The 22,825-nt window shown below is 53.3% G+C and overlaps 1 protein-coding gene and 1 long non-coding RNA gene across 2 annotated transcripts; both read left to right on the plus strand.

Annotated features, from left to right (window-relative positions):
* Nucleotides 1-1,879: 1,879 nt before the first annotated feature.
* SLC35B4 (solute carrier family 35 member B4) lies at nt 1,880-18,435 on the plus strand. The gene is made up of 10 exons (XM_050984964.1): nt 1,880-2,052; nt 7,021-7,134; nt 7,618-7,717; nt 9,427-9,476; nt 13,283-13,364; nt 15,019-15,079; nt 15,452-15,561; nt 15,734-15,809; nt 17,004-17,079; nt 17,911-18,435. The coding sequence occupies exons 1-10, from the start codon at nt 1,976-1,978 to the stop codon at nt 18,152-18,154; spliced, it is 990 nt and encodes a 329-aa protein (XP_050840921.1). The 5' UTR covers nt 1,880-1,975; the 3' UTR covers nt 18,155-18,435.
* On the plus strand, nt 10,756-13,276 carry LOC127060783 (uncharacterized). The gene is made up of 3 exons (XR_007780081.1): nt 10,756-11,265; nt 12,328-12,625; nt 13,069-13,276. It is a non-coding gene; the product is annotated as an uncharacterized LOC127060783 (long non-coding RNA).
* Nucleotides 18,436-22,825: the final 4,390 nt, after the last annotated feature.

A 22,825-nucleotide genomic window follows, 5' to 3' on the forward strand; every position in this document is an offset into this window, starting at 1 on the left:
AGAATAGAAAAGGAATGAATGACAAAGGTTTGTCTGTGCCCCAGCCAGTCTGGACAGCTGGGCTGGGATTGGCCATGGATGAGAAACAACCAGGTGAGCCCAATCCCAGATCCACCTGCTGCATCCCACAGCAGCAGAGAATCCTTGGACACAGTTTGTTCCTGAGGCCTCTCAGCTCCTCAGGAGGGAAAATCCCAAAGGATTTTTCATAAAACATGTTGGGGACATTTAGCAGTAATAAAACGCTTATAAAAATAGTAATATAATTACAGTAATAATAATTTGGATAATTAGGGTTTAGGACAATAAGAGACAATAGGAACAAAGAGTTAGGGACAGTCTGGGTACCTTTTCTGGGTAAAATAAGCCTGAAAAAGGCCCCACATTAACAGAGGATTAACCCTTAAATGAAATAACCTGCTGCACATTCCTACAGCTCATCCATGGTGCATCAATTCCATTCTCACCCAGGATTCTGTCTGGGCAGTGCCAGCTTCTCCCTCTGACTCCTGACACCTCTCCAGGGCTGAGTGAGGCAGGAAGAAGTTCATTTCTCCTGATAACGGGGCAATAAATTCTCTTCCTCTGAAAGATTCAGGTCTCCTGTGGCTGCTGTCTCTGTGTGAGTCCTTTCTTTAGGAAAAAATATCCTACATATCATAGTTTCTATTTTAACATTTTGTTATAACCCAAACTCTATTGAACACACTAAAGAGAATTAATACAGCATCACTTTCTAACACAACACATATGTATTCATTTGAATATTTGCGAAAAGCCAGTCATAAAATAGGCATTTTGCACATCCACCCATGATGGAATTAGGGAATTTTTGGGGTGGAAAAGGACCTTTAAGCCCATCCAGTGTCCAAGGACACCTCCCACTACCCCAAGCCCCAGTGTCCAGCCTGGCCTGGGACACTGCAGGGATGAGGGGCAGCCCCAGCTGCTCTGGCAGTTCCAGCCCAGCCAGGAATCCCTTCCCAAAATTCCACCCCAGTCTCCCTTTCCCAGGGAATTTCCTCCATTCCCAGCCTGGGATTGGATCCATCCCCACCCCGACACCTCTCTAGGAAGGAATTCTGGGATCCAGGGGCTTCACTGGGAATCTCAGGACTCCAGGAAGGGTCTCCCTTCCCTTTTCCATCCCCAACTTCCATAAAAACCCCTCTGGATGGATTCTGAGTGTCCCAGATCCCAGAATCCCAGAATGGTTTGGGTGGGAAGGGACCTTCAATCCCATCCCATTCCAATCCCACCATCCCAGGCTGCTCCATCCCAGTGTCCAGCCTGGCCTGGGACACTGCAGGGATGCAGGGGCAGCCCCAGCTGCTCTGGCAGTTCCAGCCCAGGCAGGAATTCCTCATTGCCCAGATCCCATCCATGCCTGCCCTCTGGCACTGGGAGCCATTCCCTGGCTCCTGTCCCTGCAGGCCTTGTCCCCAGTCCCTCTGCAGCTCTCCTGGAGCCCCTCCAGGCCCTGGAATGTGCTGGAAGCTCTCCCTGGAGCCTTTCCTTCTCCAGGTGAGCACCCCCAGCTCTCCCTTTCAAGAGTAATTTTTATTTTAAGCAGCCAAAGAATTCTTTGGCGCGGCATCCTTAGGAGCTGCCTCTAAGTGGCGTTTTGGGGTCACTAAATAACCCCAAAAAGTCAATTACGGGCTGCTCCTCGCCACAAACCGCGCCGGAGCCGCGCCTCCTCCTGACGCCACCTCAGCGCCGCCATTACACCCTTCAGACCAGAACTACAGCTCCCCTCGTGCCCCGCGGCGGAGCGCCCGCCGGGAGCCGCGCTGAGGCGGCGCGAAGCCTGCCGGGAGTTGTAGTCCCTGCAGAGGCGGGCGGGGAGCGAACTACCGGCGGCCGGAGGAAGCGGGGGCGGCGGGGCCGGGGCCGGGGCCGGGAGCGGGGCAGAGCTCCGGGATCGGGATGCGGCCGCGGCCCGGGACGCCGCCTCGTTGCCCAGAGCGACACCATGCACCCGGCCGTGGCGGTGGGGCTGGTGTTCGGCGGCTGCTGCAGCAACGTGGTGTTCCTGGAGCTGCTGGCCAGGTGCGGGGCCGCGGGGAGGATTTGGCGGGGGATAAAGGGTCAGGGGAGCTCAGTGCAGTGGGGTCGGGGTGAGGCCTCAGGGGGCGTGAGGGATGCAGCGGTGCCTTGGGGGGTTTGGGGGGTTTGGGGCACCCGCGGCCGGCACTGAGGGGGTTTCACCCCTCAGGCCTTGGTGCCCCTCATGGAGGAGCCCAGAGCTGCATCACCGCCTTGTGTCCCCACGATCGTGTCTGGGGGTTTTGGGGTTGTCCCCTGGCTGTGGGCCGTGTCCGGGCACGGGGCTGTCCCCTGCCCGCTGTCCCCATCCCGGGCAGCGCTGAAATCCCCGGGACGAGACAGGAGCGGTCCCCGGGGCCCGCAGGGAATGTTTCCACCGGGGAGTGCGAGCTTGGAGCCTTGGAATGTTTTCCACCTGGGATCGTCCCTCGCTGCAAAGTCACCGAGTCCCCTTGAATTCCCACGTTGGAGGCTGATGAGTTTGGGGATCTCGCCTTCCTCATCCTGATGATTTTGGGGATCTCACCTTCCTCACTCATCTCAGTGGTTTTGGGGATCTCACCTTCCTCATCCTGGTGTTTTTGGGATCTCAGCTTCCTCACTCACCCTGATAATTTTGGGCATCTCATCTTTATCACCCTTGTCTTTTTGGGCATCACCTTCCTCACTCCCTCTGGTGTTTTTGGGCATCTCACCTTCCTCACCCTGGTGTTTTGGGGACCACCTTCCTGACCCTGATGTTTTGGGGATCTCACTTCCTCACTCACCCTGATGATTTTGGGATGTCATCTTCACACCCTGTCTTTTTGGGCATGTCACCTTCCTCACCCTGGTGTTTTGGGATCACCTTCCTCACCCCCTGGTGTCTTTGGGATCTCACTTCCTCATCCCCTTATGTTTTAGGGGCTCACCTTCCTCACTCCCTCTGGTGTTTTTGGGGATCTCACCTTCCTCACTCATCTCAGTGGTTTTGGGGATCTCACCTTCCTCACCCTGGTGTTTTGGGGGATCTCACCTTCCTCACCCTGATGATTTTGGGATCTCAGCTTCCTCACTCACCCTGATAATTTTGGGATCTCAGCTTCCTCACTCCCCCTTATGATTTTAGGGTTGTCACCTTCCACACCCCAATGTTTTTGGGCATCTCACCTTCCTCACCCTGATGATTTTAGGGATCACCTTCCTCACCCCCCTGATGTCTTTGGGGATCTCACCTTCCTCATCCTGATGTTTTTGGGGATCTCACCTTCCTCACTCCCCCTTATGATTTTAGGGCTCACCTGCCTCACTCCCCCTGGTGTTTTTTGGGGATCTCACCTTCCTCACCCTGATGTTTCTGGGGATCTCACCTTCCTCACCCTGATGTTTTTGGGGATCTCACCTTCCTCACCCTGCTGGAGGAAGGCTGGAGGGGTTTGGCAAAGGGCTGCTCAGGAAGCTGGGAGAGCCTGACTGGGAACAAAGTGACGCCTGAACTGGTTTGGTGTGTAAAATCCCAGTGAGTCAGCGTGGGGCTGCCCCCCCTGAGCCCTCAGTGCACTCCAGCTTCCAAAACCAGCCCTTAATCCCTCCCAGCCCATCAAAAACCAGATTATTGAGGAAAAAGGGGCTGCAGAATCCAGCAGTTGGGATATTTGCTCCAAACTGGCATCACAATCCCTGGATAAACCAAGAAGCAGTTCCTGGAAGAAGAGACCTCATGTGAGGAGTTGTTTTTCCTCTCAAGAATTACTCCAGTCTCTGCCTTTCCTGCCTGGCTTGTGTTGCAGGGAGGAATGAACCCTTTGGAAGCACAAAAACCTTTGGGTTTGGCTTTTTCTGCCACTCCAAGCAAACCTTAAACCAAAACATTTGACCCCTGCTCAAAGACTGAATTATTCAACGGTGACTGAAGCCCAGAGGAGGCAAATTCCAGATTGCAGACATCAAGGAAAAGCTGCTTCTCACACAAAACCTCCTTTCAAGCAGCACCTCTCATCCACTTTCCAAATTCCTCCATTCCACTCCAGCTCAATTCCTGTCCCTTTCACTCACCCTGCTCACCTTTAGTCCCAAAATTGGGATTACACCAATTATTTTGTTGGGTTTTGCAAGGAAAAGTTCCTCCTGCGGATGGATATTGATATTGCCAATATCCCAGCTCTGATATTCCCAATAACAAGGAAAATCCTGGAGCAGGATTCCAGGAAAAGGCTGGGGAGCAGCCAAGGTGATGGGGAAGAAATTTGCTCAGGATTTATAAGGAAAGCAAAGGAATGAGAATTGTTTAGTCTGCACAAAAAAGACTTGAAATGTGTGGAGAGTGGCTGCAGGGGAGAGGAGGGAAATATTTCTGCTGGGCCGTGGAGGCAGAAGAAGAAATCTCCAATTTCTCGATTTAAGGGGCTGAAATTGCTGTGGAAGGGACATAAATCATGCCCAAAAATCAGATTTTCTCCCTTTCCACGTGGTGAAGTAGGAGAGAGAGCAGGGAAACTTCTTGCTGGGAGGTTTTTGGTTCTCTGCAGCTGAAGCAGACCTTGGGTTGGTAGATGCAGATTTATCTCGGTTTTTAGGTGGATCTGAGTGAGGATTGTGAGCCAGAGAAGGAGCCCTTTCTTAGCTGGCCCTTATCAGCCAGCACAGAGCCCTGAGTGCCAGCCCTGCTGATAAGCTGGGCTCATGTCCAGGGCTCTGGGAGCTGGCAGGAGGCAGAGCCCAGCCCTGGCTTATCCCAGCTCTCCAGCTCCTTGGGATCCCTCCGAGGTGAAAGGCTGGAGATGAGATAAGGCTGCAGATAAGGGTTGTAATCCTGGAGTTTCTGGCTCTGCTTCAAGGGCCTCTTCTCTTTCTCCCAGGGACTTTTGGACCTTTCAGCCTCAGGGTTGAGGTTTGATGGATAATGAAGTTTTATGGATAATTCTTCTGAAGTTCTATGGATAATTCTTCTGCTGGGAAGAATGTGGGAATGGGCAGACGGCAGTGGGTCAAGGTGGAATTCCTGGAAAAGCAGGGACAAGGGGATTTTTCCAGGTGCTGTTGGGTCAGCCCAGCATTCCCCAGCTGGCTGCTGCTCCTGTGGGGTGACAGAGGAGAATTTGGAGGAGACAGCTTGGAAAAATTCCCGTTTTCCAGGGCATTTCCCAGCTTGAATCCTGCAAAGCTGCATCCAGGACAGTGTCTGTGAGGAGCAGGACTCTGCCAGGAATGCTTGGCCTCAGTTTCTGTCTTGCAGCAGAAAAAAAGGGCAAAAAGATTCCCAAAATCCCTCCACTATCTGCCCTGTCCCTGCCCCCTCTGAGCTTCTGCTTCCCAGGAAATCCCTCCCTGCTCCTGGCAGCTCCTCAGGGAGGCTCTGTTTGGATTCCCTGGTGTGGGATTCCCATTCCCACAGGATAATCACTTGGTGTGCTCAGAGGTGGTGACATTCCTGCACTCCTGGGTGCCTCAGGGGGGACAAAAAGGGACTGGGAGGGTCCCTCTGGAGCTCTAAATGCTGTGGATTTTGAAGCCTGCTGGAGTTGGTGCCACATTAAAAAGATCCGTGGATGTCACGTGGGATTTCTGCCAGGACTTTTTTGGGCTCCCCTGTGGAGTTTTGGTCCCTTCTGGAATTCACAACCAAAGAAATCCAGAAATCCCAGGGGAGGTGAAGCTTTTTTAGAGGAAATGGAGCAAATCCTACCCAGGGACAGCACAGACTTGAGCCTGGCACTCCCCCCCTGCAGCAGCAATCAGGAATATTGAATTTCCAGCTGCAATTTCCCCCTGGAAATGCAGATTCCCTCAGATTAACCGACCTCTAACAAACACAGCAGCCTTTAGGAAGGGACAGAGTCCTCCTAAAGCCACTTCCCGTGGGAGAGAGGGAGATTTTTCCTTCACTTCCTGACCTGACTGACCTGTTCCTCTTGGGAAATGTTGGAGGGAACGCCCTGCAGGTGTTTGAACAAGCTCAGGTGAATGAACCCTGAGTAAAGATTCTCCAGGGTGGGACTAGTTCTGGGACAGGGACAGGATTGTGGGGACAGGGACAGGATTGTGGGGAAAGGGACAGGATTGTGGGAAAGGGACAGGATTGTGGGGAAGGGACAGGATTGTGGGGAAAGGGACAGGATTGTGGGGAAAGGGACAGGATTGTGGGGAAAGGGACAGGATTGTGGGGACAGGGACAGGATTGTGGGGAAAGGGACAGGATTGTGGGGAAAGGGACAGGATTGTGGGGAAGGGACAGGATTGTGGAAGGGACAGGATTGTGGGGACAGGGACAGGATTGTGGGAAAGGGACAGGATTGTGGGGAAGGAACAGGATTGTGGGAAAGGGACAGGATTGTGGGGACAGGGACAGGATTGTGGGGACAGGGACAGGATTGTGGGGAAAGGGACAGGATTGTGGGGAAAGGGACAGGATTGTGGGGACAGGGACAGGATTGTGGGGAAAGGGACAGGATTGTGGGGACAGGGACAGGATTGTGGGGGCAGGGACAGGATTGTGGGGAAAGGGACAGGATTGTGGGGAAGGGACAGGATGGGGCAGGGATTGTGGGGAAGGGACAGGATTGTGGGAAGGAAGATGTGGGACAGGGACAGGATTGTGGGAAGGGACAGGAGGGGGACAGGATTGTGGGGACAGGGACAGGATTGTGACCGGATTGTGGGAAAGGGACAGGATTGTGGGGGAAGGGACAGGATTGTGGGGACAAGGGGGGACAGGATTGTGGGAAGGACAGGATTGGGAGGACAGTGGGGACAGGGACAGGATTGTGGGGACAGGGACAGGATTGTGGGAAAGGGACAGGATTGTGGGGACAGGGACAGGATTGTGGGGGCAGGGACAGGATTGTGGGGAAAGGGACAGGATTGTGGGGCAGGGACAGGATTGTGGGGACAGGGACAGGATTGTGGGAAAGGGACAGGATTCTCCCTCTCTTGCTGGCTCCCAGTGTCACCTGTCCAGGGCTGGCTCTGATGCCCCTCTCTCCCTGCCTGCAGGCAGTTCCCAGGATGTGGCAACATCGTCACCTTCTCCCAGTTCCTGTTCATTGCACTGGAAGGTTTCATCTTCGAGGCCAACTTCGGCAGGAAGCGCCCGGCCATCCCCATCAGGTACAGCCCCAAGGGTTTCCCAAGCAGGGCTTGCTTGGATCTCTCTCTCATCTCCAAAAAGCTTTGCATAAAATGGATTTTCCATTTGTGCTGTTGAAATCCCGTCCATCCTGCAGCATCCATGCAGAGCCATGGTGGGAAGCTGTCAGGTTTATAAAATCCACACTCGTTTATCAGGAATTTTCAATGGGAAGTTGCCATCAGATCCTTCCCTGTCACAGGAACAGGGCAGAGTTTTGCACAGGGAAGAGTTTGTTGTGCTTCCAGAGCTTTTTATCTCTGGGATTTGGTGTGGTGGGAGTGGGAAGGGAGAGTTTTCCTGGAAAATCACCCAAATTCCCTTCACATTTCTCTACTGGGGATGACCTTGGTGACAGAGCCGGGAGCTCTGCCTGTTCCAGACCTCTCTGTGCATTCCTGAGGGATCTCTCAGCATCTCAGGGAGGTTCCTGCCCACCTCCCAGCCATTTTTCCATGTTTCAGGAACTATTTCATCATGGTGGCCATGTTCTTCACCGTCAGCGTGGTCAATAACTACGCCCTGAACCTGAACATCGCCATGCCGCTGCACATGATCGGAGCGGTGGGGACGGCCTGCATAGAAAGAAGACAGAAGAAAGGAAGACACGGAAGAAGAGGAAGAACGAAGAGAGAAGAAGAGGAAGAAGAAGAGGGAGAAGAGAGAGGAGACGAAGGAGGGAGCAGAAGAGGGACGAAGAGAGAGGGAGAAGAAGAGGAAGCAGAAGAGAAGCAGAGCAAGAAGGAGGAAGAAGAGGAGAGAGAGAAGAGAGGAAGAAGACGGAAGCAGAGGAAGAAGAGGAAGAAGAAGAAGAAAGGAAGCGAGGAAGAAGAGGAAGAGGAGGAAGAAGAGGAAGAGGAGGAAGAGGAGGACGAAGAGGGAGGAGAAGAGGAGGAGGAAGGAGGAGAAGAGGAGGAGGAAGAGGCCAGGAGAACAGCGGAGGAAGAAGAGGAGGAGCAGAGGCGGAGAAGAGGAGGAGCAGAGGAGGAATGAGGGAAGATGGAGGAAGCGAGACCGAGGAGGAAGAGAGCGACAGAAGAGTTTCTTCCTCTCTCATCTTATTCCTCTTCGTCCTCCTCTTCCTCTCTTCGCTTCTCCTATTCTCTTTCCTTCCTCTATTCCTCTTCTCCTCTTCTACTCTTCTTCCTCTTCTCCTCTCTCCCTCCTCCTCTTTCTTCCTCCTCCTCCTACTTCTCCTCATCACCTCTCCTCCTGAATTCCAGCTGGTGGGAGAGCAGCCTCGCTCCAAAGCTCAGCTCCAAAGGTTTCACTTGTTGGTGTTGATCATTAAATCCCAGCCTAATGGGCAGACAGGGAAACAGGCTCAGGCAGGCTTTGGAATTCCAGAGCTGAGGGGGAAGTGGCACTGACAAAACCAGTCCCAGACTCTGGCTGGCCAAAGGGATCCAGCTTTCCTTGCCACCAAGTGGTTCATGTTGTGGTCTTGAACATGGCAGGTCAGAGAGCCTGGATTTGGGATTTGGCCTAATTCCACCTGCACAGGTCTTTGCTTTGGGAAAAAAACCATTACACTGCATCTTACCTTAAGTGTGGATGAGTGCCAGGATGAGTTCCTTTTAAAGCCCAAGGAAATGGAGCCCCAGCTGTTGGGAATAACAAAATCTCCTGATGGGAACTCTTTCCCCTCAGCTCATCCTGGGGCTGGAATGTCTGGAGTCAGGAGAGGTTCCAGAGGTTAAAAGCAGCCCACGCTGAAGGAGACCTGTCCCACATGGGCTGGGAAGGGTCAATCCCTGGAGCTGGGCTCCTGCTCCCAGTTAAACCAGTGGGATTTGGCCACCTTCTGCTCACATACTGGAAGAAACAGGAAGGGGAGGTGCCCTGGCCAGGAGATCCAGCCCTTGTTCCGAAGGCACCCAGCTCCCCTTCTCCCCTTTTCTCCTGGAGGAAGGGACTCAGGATCATGGAATCACTGAGGCAGGAAAAGAACTTTAAACTCATGGGGTCCGCCCAGTCCCAGCACTGCCAAGGCCACCACTGTCCCCTGTCCCAAGGGCCACATCCACAGGGCTTGGAAATCCCTCCAGGGCTGGGACAGCCCTTTCAGGGCAGGAGTTTTCCCAAAATCCAGCCTCAGGGAAGCTGGTCCTTCTCCCTGTCAGTTCTCCTGCCTCAAACTTGGTGTTTCTCTTGGTGTTCTGGCATCCACCAGGCTGGGTTTGCAGAGTCCCTGTGGGATGAGCATCCCAAGGTGGGGAATTCTGGCCTGCTGATTTCCTCTTTTGGTTTTCCCTTCTTTTTCTTTTCCCCAGGGTTCTCTCATAGCAAGCATGGCTCTAGGGATCATCATCCTGAAGAAAAGGTAAATCACAGACCTCATCTCCCCAGGGAATGCTCTGGATTAAATCCTACTGGGTGTTCCGTGCCATCCCTTCTCCTGTTCAATGTTCTGATTTTAATGATGGGAAACTGGGACAGGGAGCGTGGCACAGAGCCTGGGATGGCTCCTTCTGCACTTCCACCTCTCCCTCCTTTCTTGGCTGGAATGTTTGGGCTGGGAAGAGATTTTCCACAGGGAAAATTCCAGATTTTCTGTGCTCACTGCTGGCTCTTCTGAAGGGGCATGCTGTGGGGGTGGGGCACAGGGCCTGGGGCATGCTGTGCTGGGGTGGAGCTCAGGGCCTCCCTTCTGCTGGGATTGTGACTCCAGCATTGCTGATAACAACCTGATAACACGCTGATAACATGCTGATAACAGGCTGATAACACATTGATAACACATTGATAACACATGATGAAAGCTGATAACACATTGATAACATGCTGATAACACATTGATGACAGGCTGATAGCACACTGATAACAGGCTGATAACACACTGATAACAGGCTGATAACACACTGATAACATGCTGATAGCATATTAATAACACGCTGATAACATTAATAGCATGCTGATAACACACTGATAGCACATTGATAACACGTTGATAGCACATTGATAACATGCTGATAACACATTGATAACAGGCCGAAAGCACATTGACAACACATTGATAAGACACTGATAACACGCTGATAACACATTGATAACACGCTGATAACATGCTGATAACACATTGATAACAGGCTAATAGCACATTGATAAAGTGCTGATAACACATTGATGATACATTGATAACACACTGATAACATATTGATAATACATTGATAACACATTGATAACATGCTGATAACATGCTGGTAAAACATTGATAACAGGCTGATAGCACATTGACAACACATTGATAACACATTGATAACATGCCTATAACACACTGATAACACGCTGATAACACATTGATAACACGTTGATAACATATGATAACACTGATACAGCTGAGAACGCTGATAACACCCTTGATAACATCTGATAACAGCTGATAACACATTGATGACATGCTGATAACACATTGATAACAGGCTGATAGCACATTGATAAAGTGCTGATAACACATTGATGATACATTGATAACACACTGATAACATATTGATAATACATTGATAACACATTGATAACACATTGATAACATGCTGATAACATGCTGGTAACACACTGATAACAGGCCGATAGCACATTGACAACACATTGATAACACATTGATAACATGCCTATAACACACTGATAACACGCTGATAACATGCTGATAACACATTAATAGCATGCTGAAAACACATTGATAATGTGCTGATAACGCATTAATAACATGATGATAACACATTAATAGCATGCTGATAACACGCAGATAACACCCTGATAACACACTGATAACACATTGACAAAACATTGATAACACATTGATAACACATTGATAACACGCTGATAGCACATTGATAACACGCTGATAACACACTGATAGCACACTGATAACACATTGATAACACGCTGATAACACACTGATAACACACTGATAACACACTGATAACACGCTGATAACACATTAATAACACTGAGCCGTGCCTGCACAGAGTCCCGGCTGGACTTGTGGGATAAACTGGGAGAAATGTTGGGCTAAACTGGGATGAACTGGGGAGAAAAGCTTCTTCAGGTGCTGAGCTGGAGCCAGCTGGCCGTGCCAGGGTGAGGCCATGGCAGTGTGCCTGCTGTGCCAGGTTTGGAGCAGGGTGCAGGTGAGGGTGAGGCCATGGCAGTGTGCCTGCTGTGCCAGGTTTGGAGCAGGGTGCAGGTGAGGGTGAGGCCATGGCAGTGTGCCTGCTGTGCCAGGTTTGGAGCAGGGTGGGTGTGAGGGTGAGGCCATGGCAGTGTGCCTGCTGTGCCAGGTTTGGGGCAGGGTGGATGTGAGGGTGAGGCCATGGCAGTGTGCCTGCTGTGCCAGGTTTGGGGCAGGGTGCAGGTGAGGGTGAGGCCATGGCAGTGTGCCTGCTGTGCCAGGTTTGGGGCATGGGTGGGTGTGAGGGTGAGGCCATGGCAGTGTGCCTGCTGTGCCAGGTTTGGAGCAGGGTGGGTGTGAGGGTGAGGCCATGGCAGTGTGCCTGCTGTGCCAGGTTTGGAGCAGGGTGCAGGTGAGGGTGAGGCCATGGCAGTGTGCCTGCTGTGCCAGGTTTGGAGCAGGATGGATGTGAGGGTGAGGCCATGGCAGTGTGCCTGCTGTGCCAGGTTTGGGGCAGGGTGGAGGTGAGGGTGAGGCCATGGCAGTGTGCCTGCTGTGCCAGGTTTGGGGCAGGGTGGATGTGAGGGTGAGGCCATGGCAGTGTGCCTGCTGTGCCAGGTTTGGAGCAGGTGGATGTGAGGGTGAGGCCATGGCAGTGTGCCTGCTGTGCCAGGTTTGGAGCAGGTGGATGTGAGGGTGAGGCCATGGCAGTGTGCCTGCTGTGCCAGGTTTGGAGCAGGGTGGAGGTGAGGGTGAGGCCATGGCAGTGTGCCTGCTGTGCCAGGTTTGGAGCAGGGTGGAGGTGAGGGTGAGGCCATGGCAGTGTGCCTGCTGTGCCAGGTTTGGAGCAGGGTGGAGGTGAGGGTGAGGCCATGGCAGTGTGCCTGCTGTGCCAGGTTTGGAGCAGGGTGGAGGTGAGGGTGAGGCCATGGCAGTGTGCCTGCTGTGCCAGGTTTGGGCAGTGTGGTGTGAGGGTGAGGCCATGGCAGTGTGCCTGCTGTGCCAGGTTTGGAGCAGGGTGGAGTGTGAGGGTGAGGCCATGGCAGTGTGCCTGCTGTGCCAGGTTTGGAGCAGGGTGGATGTGAGGGTGAGGCCATGGCAGTGTGCCTGCTGTGCCAGGTTTGGAGCAGGGTGGATGTGAGGGTGAGGCCATGGCAGTGTGCCTGCTGTGCCAGGTTTGGAGCAGGGTGGAGGTGAGGGTGAGGCCATGGCAGTGTGCCTGCTGTGCCAGGTTTGGAGCAGGGTGGAGGTGAGGGTGAGGCCATGGCAGTGTGCCTGCTGTGCCAGGTTTGGAGCAGGGTGGATGTGAGGGTGAGGCCATGGCAGTGTGCCTGCTGTGCCAGGTTTGGAGCAGGGTGGATGTGAGGGTGAGGCCATGGCAGTGTGCCTGCTGTGCCAGGTTTGGAGCAGGGTGGTGAGGGTGAGGCCATGGCAGTGTGCCTGCTGTGCCAGGTTTGGAGCAGTGTGGAGGTGAGGGTGAGGCCATGGCAGTGTGCCTGCTGTGCCAGGTTTGGGCAGGGTGGAGTGAGGGTGAGGCCATGGCAGTGTGCCTGCTGTGCCAGGTTTGGAGCAGGGTTGGAGGTGAGGGTGAGGCCATGGCAGTGTGCCTGCTGTGCCAGGTTTGGGGCAGGGTGGAGGTGAGGGTGAGGCCATGGCAGTGTGCCTGCTGTGCCAGGTTTGGAGCAGGGTGGAGGTGAGGGTGAGGCCATGGCAGTGTGCCTGCTGTGCCAGGTTTGGAGCAGGGTGCAGGGAAGGTGAGGCCATGGCAGTGTGCCTGCTGTGCCAGGTTTGGAGCAGGGTCGAGGTGAGGGTGAGGCCATGGCAGTGTGCCTGCTGTGCCAGGTTTGGAGCAGGTTGGAGGTGAGGGTGAGGCCATGGCAGTGTGCCTGCTGTGCCAGGTTTGGAGCAGGGGTGGGTGTGAGGGTGAGGCCATGGCAGTGTGCCTGCTGTGCCAGGTTTGGAGCAGGGTGGAGGTGAGGCTGGCAGGGTTGGTGATGTGTCCCTTGTCCCCTGTGCAGGTACAGCGTGTCCAAGTACAGCTCCATAGCCCTGGTGTCCCTGGGCATCTTCACCTGCACCTTCATGTCTGCAAAGCAAGTGGTAAGGATGGGAAGGCACAAGGAACCTCAGCCATTCCCTCTGCCTGGTTTGTGATGGAGACACGAGGTGTTTCCTGCCTCTGCAGCTGCTCCCCAAAATCTTTTCCTCCTGCTTCTGTTCTCCTGTGGGATTTCATTTAATTCCAGGCGTCTCTTCACCTGTTCACGCCGCTTTTTGCTGGGATAAATCTCATTTTTTTGGCCTCAGAGGTAACAGAAAGGAGCTGCTTTTCCTTGCCTCGTGTGGCAGGCGGGAGCAGGTGAATCCTAAACAAAAATCCATCAGGAATCCTCCCTCTTTCCATCCCACAAGAGGCTGTTGCCTTTCAGGCTGGATGTTTCCTGTTGCCATCCAGCCTGACCCTTAAGTGAAGTGCCTGTGCTTGGAGAGCAGGAGGGAGGGAAGCAAATCCGTGTGGAACACACTCAGAGCTTTCCCTGGGTCAGCACCCACGGCCTGACCCTCTCAGCTGATGACAAAAACCGGCACAAAGCGGCGGCCAGGTGGAAATTGGCTGCACTTGGAGCAGCTCAGAGGGGCTGGAAATGGGAGGGAGCTGCCAGAGCTCCACATTCCCCATCCTTGCAGAGCTCTTTGCCCTCAGGGTGGGGAGGGAGGGCTGGGTTCTGCAGCCCTGGCTCTGAGTTGGTCCAGATCAGCTCCCAGCAGGGCTGGAGTGTGGGCTGGAGCTGGCACTCGGGGCAAAGGGGAATAAATCTGATTTTCCTGAAGCACAGGGAGAGAGCTGAGCCAAGTCCAGCTGGAGCTGTGCCCTCAGCCCCATTTCCTCCCTTTCTTGACCACAAGCCTGGCTTTAGGTCTGGTTTTAGCTCCTGATGGGCTCGGCCAGGGCTCTTGTTCCTTCCTAGAGAGTCATCTCTGGGAATGGGGACACAGGAACTTGGAATGGGATGGGGACACAGGAACGTGGGAATGGGGACACAGGAACGTGGGAATGGGGACACAGGAAACTGGGAATGGGATGGGGACACAGGAACTTGGGAGTGGGGACACAGGAACCTGGGAATGGGGACACAGGGACCTGGGAATGGGATGGGGACACAGGAACCTGGGAGTGGGGCCACAGGAACCTGGGAATGGGATGGGGACACAGGAACGTGGGAATGGGGACACAGGAACGTGGGAGTGGGGACACAGGAACGTGGGAATGGGGACGCAGGAACGTGGGAATGGGATGGGGACACAGGAACGTGGGAATGGGGACACAGGAACGTGGGAATGGGAGTGGGGACACAGGAACGTGGGAATGGGATGGGGACACAGGAACGTGGGAATGGGATGGGGACACAGGAATCAGGGAGTGGGAACAGAGGGACCTGGGAATGGGCTGGGGACACAGGAACATGGGAATGGGCTGGGGACAGAGGGATCTGGGAATGGGCTGGCTTTGAGGGCTTGAAAAGCACCACTGATTATTTTTGTGGTTAAAAATCCAATCTCATCAAACCAGGCCGTTCCTTTCAGGAAAAATCCTGATTTGATCAGACTGTGCCACTTTTTTTCTGGAATCTCTGCATTCCCTGGAGCAGAGTGGGAATCCAGGGGCTGCTCCCAGCCCTGCTGAGGCAGGAGGGAGCTCTGGGACAGCTGCAGGGACCTGCTGGCTCCTGGTGACTCTCGTGTCTCCCTTCAGGCATCCGACTCCAGCTCAGACCAAGAGGATGGACCCCAGGCTTTCCTCTGGTGGTTGCTGGGTAGGTGAGGGCCACATTTCTGGGATACTGGCAGGATTCTGGGAATTCTCTTGGCAAAAGCAGAGCTGGAGAGGGGCTGGGGCTGCTCCAGGTGTTCCTTAGCACAAGATTTCACCGATGAGGCTTTCTCTGTGGCTTTCTACCCCCACCCTGGGTCTGTTGGTGGCTCTTTGGGAAATGTGGGATGGGTTATTACCAGTAGTGGCACAAGCTGCATCCCTGGTGTTTTTAGGGATCTCTTGGAGACCTGTAATCAAAGCCCAGAGTCGTCATCAGTTTTCTTACCAAGTCTGGGCCGTTTGTTTGGTTTTTTTTTTCCCCTGAAAGCCAAATTTGGTGAGTTGGAGCTGCAGGGCTGTGCTTCCCTTGCAGGCATTGCTGCCCTCACCTTTGCCCTGCTGATGTCTGCCAGGATGGGGATTTTCCAGGAGACACTCTACAAGAAATTTGGGAAGCACTCCAAGGAAGCCCTGTTCTACAATGTGAGTCCCTGGGGCTCTCCCTGCTCCAAGGTCCCTTCCCTTGGGCACAGAAAGGATCCCACACAGCCAGTTTGGAGCAGTGAGGAGCCTGCTCTGATCCAGCTGCTTTCCAGCAGGGAGTTGGGGTGGATTTCCCTCCCCTGAGCCCACCCTGGGTTTGTTTCTCCCCCAGCACGCGTTGCCGCTGCCTGGGTTCCTGCTCCTGGCTCCCAACATTTACCAGCACGCCGTGCTCTTCAGCCAGTCTGGTGAGTGCTGGGCTGGGGGATCCCTGCTCCTGGGCCTTCCCATCCTCTGGAAAATCCTCTGGGAGGTTCATTCCTGCAGCTGTGCATGATGGCATCTTGGGGTGTTCCAGGCCTTTTGGATTTGGAGGAATTTGCAGGAAGGAATTCCTGCCTGGGCTGGACTGCCAGAGCAGCTGGGGCTGCCCCTGCATCCCTGCAGTGTCCAAGGAAGGATTGGAGCACCCTGGGATAGGGGAGGTGTCCCTGGAATGAGCTTTGAGGTCCCTTCCCACCCAAACTGCTCTGGGATCTGGGATTTGGGACACTCAGAATCCATCCCCAGGGATTTGGATGGAAAATGGGGAGAGAAAAGAGAGGAGAAGGGAAGGGAGACCCTTCATGGTTTCCTGAGATTCCAAGTGAAGCCCCTGGGTCCATGAATGTCTTGGGGAGGAGATGGATCCAATGTCAGGCTGGGAGAGCTTGGAATGTTCCCCTGGAGAGGAGAAGGCTCCAGGGAGAGCTTCCAGCACATTCCAGGGCCTGGAGGGGCTCCAGGAGAGCTGCAGAGGGACTGGGGACAAGGCCTGCAGGGACAGGAGCCAGGGAATGGCTCCCAGTGCCAGAGGGCAGGCATGGATGGGATCTGGGCAATGAGGAATTCCTGCCTGGGCTGGAACTGCCAGAGCAGCTGGGGCTGCCCCTGCATCCCTGCAGTGTCCCAGGCCAGGCTGGACACTGGGATGGAGCAGCCTGGGACACTGGGAGGTGGCCCTGCCATGGATGGGGTGGAATTTAAGGAACCATTCCATAATTCCATGATTAAAGCCCAAGTTTCTTGGGCTTTAATCCAAGTAATTCCCACACACCAGCCACATCCGAGAGTGATCCCTGGGAAAAGGAACGTGGGAGCTCAGAAATGGGAATACCAGGACCTAATCCTCCATAAGGGATGTAAACATGGGACCTGCTGGGGTTTTTTTTGCTGGTGCTCCCCAGGATCTGCTGTGGGAGCAGAGTGGGTTCCTCCAGCACAAGAGCAAGACTGAGCTTCTCTCTTAATATTTTTCCTTATATTCCATTCTTCCCTCTGGAATTGCAAGCTGTGCAAGGCTGCAGGGAGTCCTGGGTCATGGTTAGTCCTGGCAAGGAGAGGGGCTCCTCCAGCAGTGACCTCATCCCATCCTTTTTCCATTTTTCCCTTTTTTCCTGCAGAGCTGTTCCAGGTGCCGGTGATCGGCCTGACCCTGCCCATCATGTGGTTCTACCTCCTGATGAACGTCATCACCCAGTATCCTTTATTATCCCAGATCCCACCCTCTGTGGGCTGGCACGGCAGGAATGGGGCTGCCTTCCTCAGTCCTTGGACTCTTCCCTGCCCTCGGCAGCTGCTGTTGGTGTAACTCCAGAAATGCAGGGAAAGGGAGCTTTGGTTTTTAGGTTGGACCTCAAAGGTCCAAAGATCTCGAAGGTCTTTCCCACCTGGTTTGTTCTAGGATTCTGGGACTTCTGCTCCATGGAAGTGGAAGAGTTGGGAGCTTCCATTGTCCAACTCAGCCTTGGCTGCTCCAGTGGGGCAATCTGAGATATGGGATGTCCCTGAGCTTGATGTGTCCCCTTCCAACCCAGCTGATCCCAGGAGGGAATTTCCCCCATGCACAGCAGGCTCCCCATTCCCCAAGGGAATCCCGGTCTCCATGCCTGCTGTCCCTTACCTGCTGCTCCCAGGAGGAAAATCCTTGGAGTCTTCCCTGCCCTTGGGAGCTGCTGTTGGTGTAACTCCAGAAAGGCAGGGAAAGGGAGCTTTGGTTTTTAGGTTGGACCTCAAAGGTCCAAAGATCTCAAAGGTCTTTTCCAGCCTGGTTTGTTCTGGGATTCTGGGACTTCTGCTCCATGGAAGTGGAAGAGTTTGGAGCTTCCATTGTCCAACTCAGCCTTGGCTGCTCCAGTGGGGCAATCTGAGATATGGGATGTCCCTGAGCTTGATGTGTCCCCTTCCAACCCAGCTGATCCCGGGAGGGAATTTCCCCATCCAGAGCAGGTTGCCCATCTCCCTGCTCCTCCCCATTCCCCAAGGGAATCCCAGTCTCCATGCCTGCTGTCCCTTACCTGCTGCTCCCAGGTACGTCTGCATCCGCGGCGTCTTCATCCTGACCACGGAGTGCACGTCGCTGACGGTCACCCTGGTGGTGACGCTGCGCAAGTTCGTCAGCCTCATCTTCTCCATCCTCTACTTCCAGAACCCCTTCACGGGCTGGCACTGGCTGGGCACCGCCTTTGTCTTCGTGGGCACGCTGCTCTACACGGAGCTCTGGCACAGCCTGGGGTCCCTCCTCCGCGGCCGGGGCCGGCCCAAGGAGCAGTGAATGCCAGGGAATCCGGGCATTTCCCGCAGGGATCTTGGTGGTGTTTTCCAGGGCAGAGCCGCAGGGAGCCCCCCCGGGGGGGGGTTTGTAACAGGGGAGGTGTTGGCTGTGCCAAGCTCCTGGGAGAATGGGGAGCCTCCACTGGGAACTTGGGGAAAGGATCATGGAGGAACAGTCTGGGCATTTGTTGTGAGTTGGCGTTATTTTAAGTGACCCCTTTTGCTTCCAATTTTTCCCTTCTTTTTTTTTCCTTCCATTGGAATAACCCTTTTTAAGGAGAAGCTGATCCAGAGCTTTGTTGGGAGCCCAGCTTCCATGCTGTTGGCTTGGATCAGCTGGACCCTGAGCCACTTTGGTGCCGTCCTTTAATCGTCCCGGTGTCTGGAGCTGATGGCTGAGCCCCATTCCAGTGGGAATCCCTGATCCCTGTGCTGGGAGGATGTGGGATACAGCCCCAGCTGGAGCTTCCAGTCTGCCCAGTGCATCCTGGGTTTCCTCTCCCAGTTCTCCTCCCATCCCTTGGGATCAGCTTCCTCGTGGCTTTCGTGGCTCCCTGTCCCTCAGTGTCACCCCTGGCTGCTGTTCCTGGAGCTTCCCTGCAGTTTTCCTGGAGCAACCCCTTGTTCCCTGCTCAGCTGGGACAATTGGGGCATCCAGGAGGGATGAGGGGCTTTAACAGCAAAGGGAAAACGATGGGAAAAAAATCCCCAAAGTGATGGAAAGGCAGCACCTCCCTGCCAGGCATTCCCTGAGCCGAGGTCACCTTTCCAAACCTCACTCCCTCTGTTTTTATCAGCTGTCTGGGATAATTCCCAGCTTTCCATGGCCCCATCCTTGCTGGGAGGAGGGGAAGGCTCCATCCATGCTGTGCTGGCAGCACTGGTTCAGCCCCAGCCCCAAATCCCAGTGTGGGAAAGGGAATTCCATCCCGCACAGAGCCAGCGTGCTCCCGCCACGACCTGCAGCTCCATCCTGATGTCCTGAAGGAATTTTTTTTTCCCAGTTCCCGTTTTTCCTGAGCCTGAAAAAGCTGAATTTGAGGTGCCATGGGATTTTCCCAGGGATGTGGTGGATGGGGAGGCTGACCTGGTGGAGCTCAGATGTTGTTCCAGCTGTTTGTGGTGGCTCCAGGAGGGACTCAGAGAGAGGCCAAACCTTTATCCCTGATTTTCCTCTTCCAGGCTCTTCACACGGAGCTTCTGCTGGGATTGGGGAGGTGGGGAAGCCAATGGAAATTTGGGATGAAGGATTTTGGGAGCAGGGAGTAACTGGTGAGGTTCTTCAGAGATCAGACACTGAAGGGAGACAACGGAGCTGTGACTCCGGCTCTGTGGGTGTTGGATCCAGGGATTGTGGGATCCAGGGGTTGTTTTATCCAGGGATTGTCAGATCCAGGGGTCGTGGGATCCAGGGATTATGGGATCCAGGGATTATGGGATCCAGGGATTATGGGATCCAGGGATTGTGGGATCCAGGGATTGCTGGATCCAGGGATTGTAGGATCCAGGGATTTAGGATCCAGGGATTTTGGATCCAGGGATTATAGGATCCAGGGATTATAGGATCCAGGGATTGTGGGATCCAGGGATTTAGGATTCAAGGATTGTGGGATCCAGGGATTGTTGGATCCTGGGATTGTTGGATCCAGGGATTGCTGAATCCAGGGATTGTTGGATCCAGGGATTGTTGGATCCAGGGATTGTAGCATCCAGGGATTATAGGATCCAGGGATTATAGGATCCAGGGATTATGGGATCCAGGGATTGCTGGATCCTGGGATTGTGGGATCCAGGGATTGCTGGATCCAGGGATTGTAGGATCCAGGGATTGTTGGATCCAGGGATTGTGGGATCCAGGGATTTGGATCCAGGGATTGTGGGATCCAGGGATTTAGGATTCAAGGATTGTGGGAGCCAGGGATTGTTGGATCCGGGATTGTGGATCCAGGATTGCTGGATCCAGGATTGTGGGATCCAGGGATTGCTGGATCCAGGGATTGTGGATCCAGGACTTAGGATCCGGGATTGTGGATCCAGGATTGGATTCAGATTGGGAGCCAGGGATTGCTGATCCTGGATTGGTCCAGGGATTGCTGAATCCAGGGATTGTTGGATCCAGGGATTGTGGGATCCAGGGATTGTTTTATCCAGGGATTGAGGACCCAGGGGCTGAGCAGAGCTGACACAGAGCTGCTCCCAGCTGTGACATCCTGTGCATCCTCTGGGTCTCTCCTCCTCTCCAGGACCTTGGGTGTTGTCCCCAGTTCCCGTGGGACACGGGGATGTTTGGGGGGTTTGGGCACTCCTGGTTTGGATTGGTTTTTTACCACCTCGGGTTGTTTGTTGCTGTCAGGGGCATTTTTAACTTCCAGGCGTGACGGGTGCGTTTGGAATATTTATGGAGCCGCAGGAATGGCGGCCATTCCCTTCCTGCTGGAGGGCAGAGCAGGAAAGGTGTGGGCAGAGGGGCCTCGTTAGCCAGAATTAATTAACCCAGGCTCCCCTCCGGGCTGGGGCTGCTGATTGGTTTGGTTTTGGTTTGGGCAGAGGTGGGAGCACCTATTTTTTAGCAGAGGCTGGAGAAGGGAAGGAGCCCGACCGCTTCCGGGGTGGCTGGGCTGGTTTTTATAACGTGAAATAAATCTGTATCCTCTTCCAAGGCTCCTGGGTTTGTGTCTCGTGTCCTGGTGGCTGGAAAATGAATGGAATCATGGAATAGTTCAGGTTGGAAAAGCCCTCTGAGATCATCCAGCCGTTCCCAGCAGTGCCAAGGCCACCACTGATGAATGTCCCCAAGTGCCACCTCCCCCCCCGGGGTGGGGACTCCACTGTCCTGTCCCAACCCTTCCCATGAAGAATTTTTCCATGAATATCCAATCTGAGTAACAACTCACCGTTTTTCTCTAATATGAGAGAAAATAGCAAAGACTCAGCCTGGCTGGGGGAGGATCCCACCATCGGATCCAAGTTTCCCTAAATCCAGCAGCAGTGGGAGCCTGGAGCAGCTGGGGAGGAGGAAATTTGGGATTTGAGGTCTCCCAGCAAAGCTCAAATCCTCACAGCTGTCCAGATTTGGGGTCCCAGGCAAGACTCCAATCTTCATGAGAATGAGGTTCTCCAAAAAGACTCAAAATCTCAAACCATGAGAAATTGAGGCTCTCCAAAAACACTGAAGTCCTTAAACCATCAAAATTTGAGGTTCTCCAAAAAGACTCAAATCCTCAAACCATCAGACTGTCAGGTTCTCCCAAAAACTCAAATACTTAAATCAGAATCTGAGGTTCTCCAAAAGATTCAAATGCCCAAAACCATCAGAATTTGAGGTTCTCCCAAAAACCTCAAATCCTCAAATCAGAATCTGATGTTCTCCAAAAAGACTCAAGATCTCAAATCAGAATTTAAGGTTCTCCAAAGACTCAAATCCTCAAACCATCGGAATCTGAGGTTCTCCAAAAAGACTCAAATCTCCCTCAGAATCTGAGCTTCTCCAAAAGGATTCAAATCCTCAAAACATCAGGATCTGGGGTTCTTCAAAAAGGAAACCATGAAGGATCTCCCTTCCCTTTTCCTCTCTTTTCTCTCCCCGTTTTCCATAAAAATCCCTGGGGATGGATTCTGAGTGTCCCAAATCCCAGACAGGACAAACGTTAATTCAGGAGTTTTGTCTTGTGAAAATCTTCACTCACTTCTGACCCCTTCAGCTGGCTCTCAAGAATTCTTCTCTCTTTTTTTCCTCGTTAAGTTCTTTAAATCCACTTGCAAATCAAATAATTGTGACTTAACCTCATTTTAATAAAACAACCCCAACTCTGAACTGGTTTTTGCTCCAAATTTCCCTGTGAACATTTCACAAAAATCCCTCTTCCAAATAATTCCCCAGCCCCACAACACAGACAATATTATCAGGAGCCCCGCTGCTTCCACACCTCAACTGAATCCACAAAATTAATGAAAGACACAATTCCGTGCTATGAAAAAAAATCACCCCCATTTCCCAGCTGAGAGTGCCCAGGGAAATAATTCCTGGTTTTGGGAAATTCAGAAATTACCTTTTTAATAAAGCCATAAATAAATAGCAATTTTTTAATTTTAATTTTTGTTTTGGGGAGTGAATCAGGGATGGATTCAGGATCAGGTATGGGTTCAGCATGGCTGTTGGATGGGTTCAGGATCAGGGATGGATTCAGCATGGCTGTTGGATGGATTCAGCATGGATGTTGGATGGGTTCAGGATCAGGGATGGATTCAGCATCAGAGATGGATTCAGCATGGATGTTGGATGGACTCAGCATGGCTGTTGGATGGATTCAGCATGGATGTTGGATGGGTTCAGCATCGATGTTGGATGGGTTCAGGTGGATGTTGGATGGATTCAGCATCAGGCATGGGTTCAGCATCAGGGATGGATTCAGCATGGCTGTTGGATGGACTCAGCATGGATGTTGGATGGATTCAGCATCAGGGATGGACTCAGCATGGATGTTGGATGGATTCACCATGGATGTTGGATGGTTCAGCATGGCTGTTGGATGGGTTCTGGATCAGGGATGGATTCAGGATCAGGGATGGGTTCAGCATGGCTGTTGGATGGGTTCAGGATCAGGGATGGTTCAGCATGGCTATTGGATGGACTCAGCATGGCTGTTGGATGTTCAGCATTGGATGTTGCATG

This window comes from Serinus canaria, chromosome 1A, assembly GCF_022539315.1.
Source record: "Serinus canaria isolate serCan28SL12 chromosome 1A, serCan2020, whole genome shotgun sequence".
NCBI lineage: Eukaryota > Metazoa > Chordata > Aves > Passeriformes > Fringillidae > Serinus > Serinus canaria.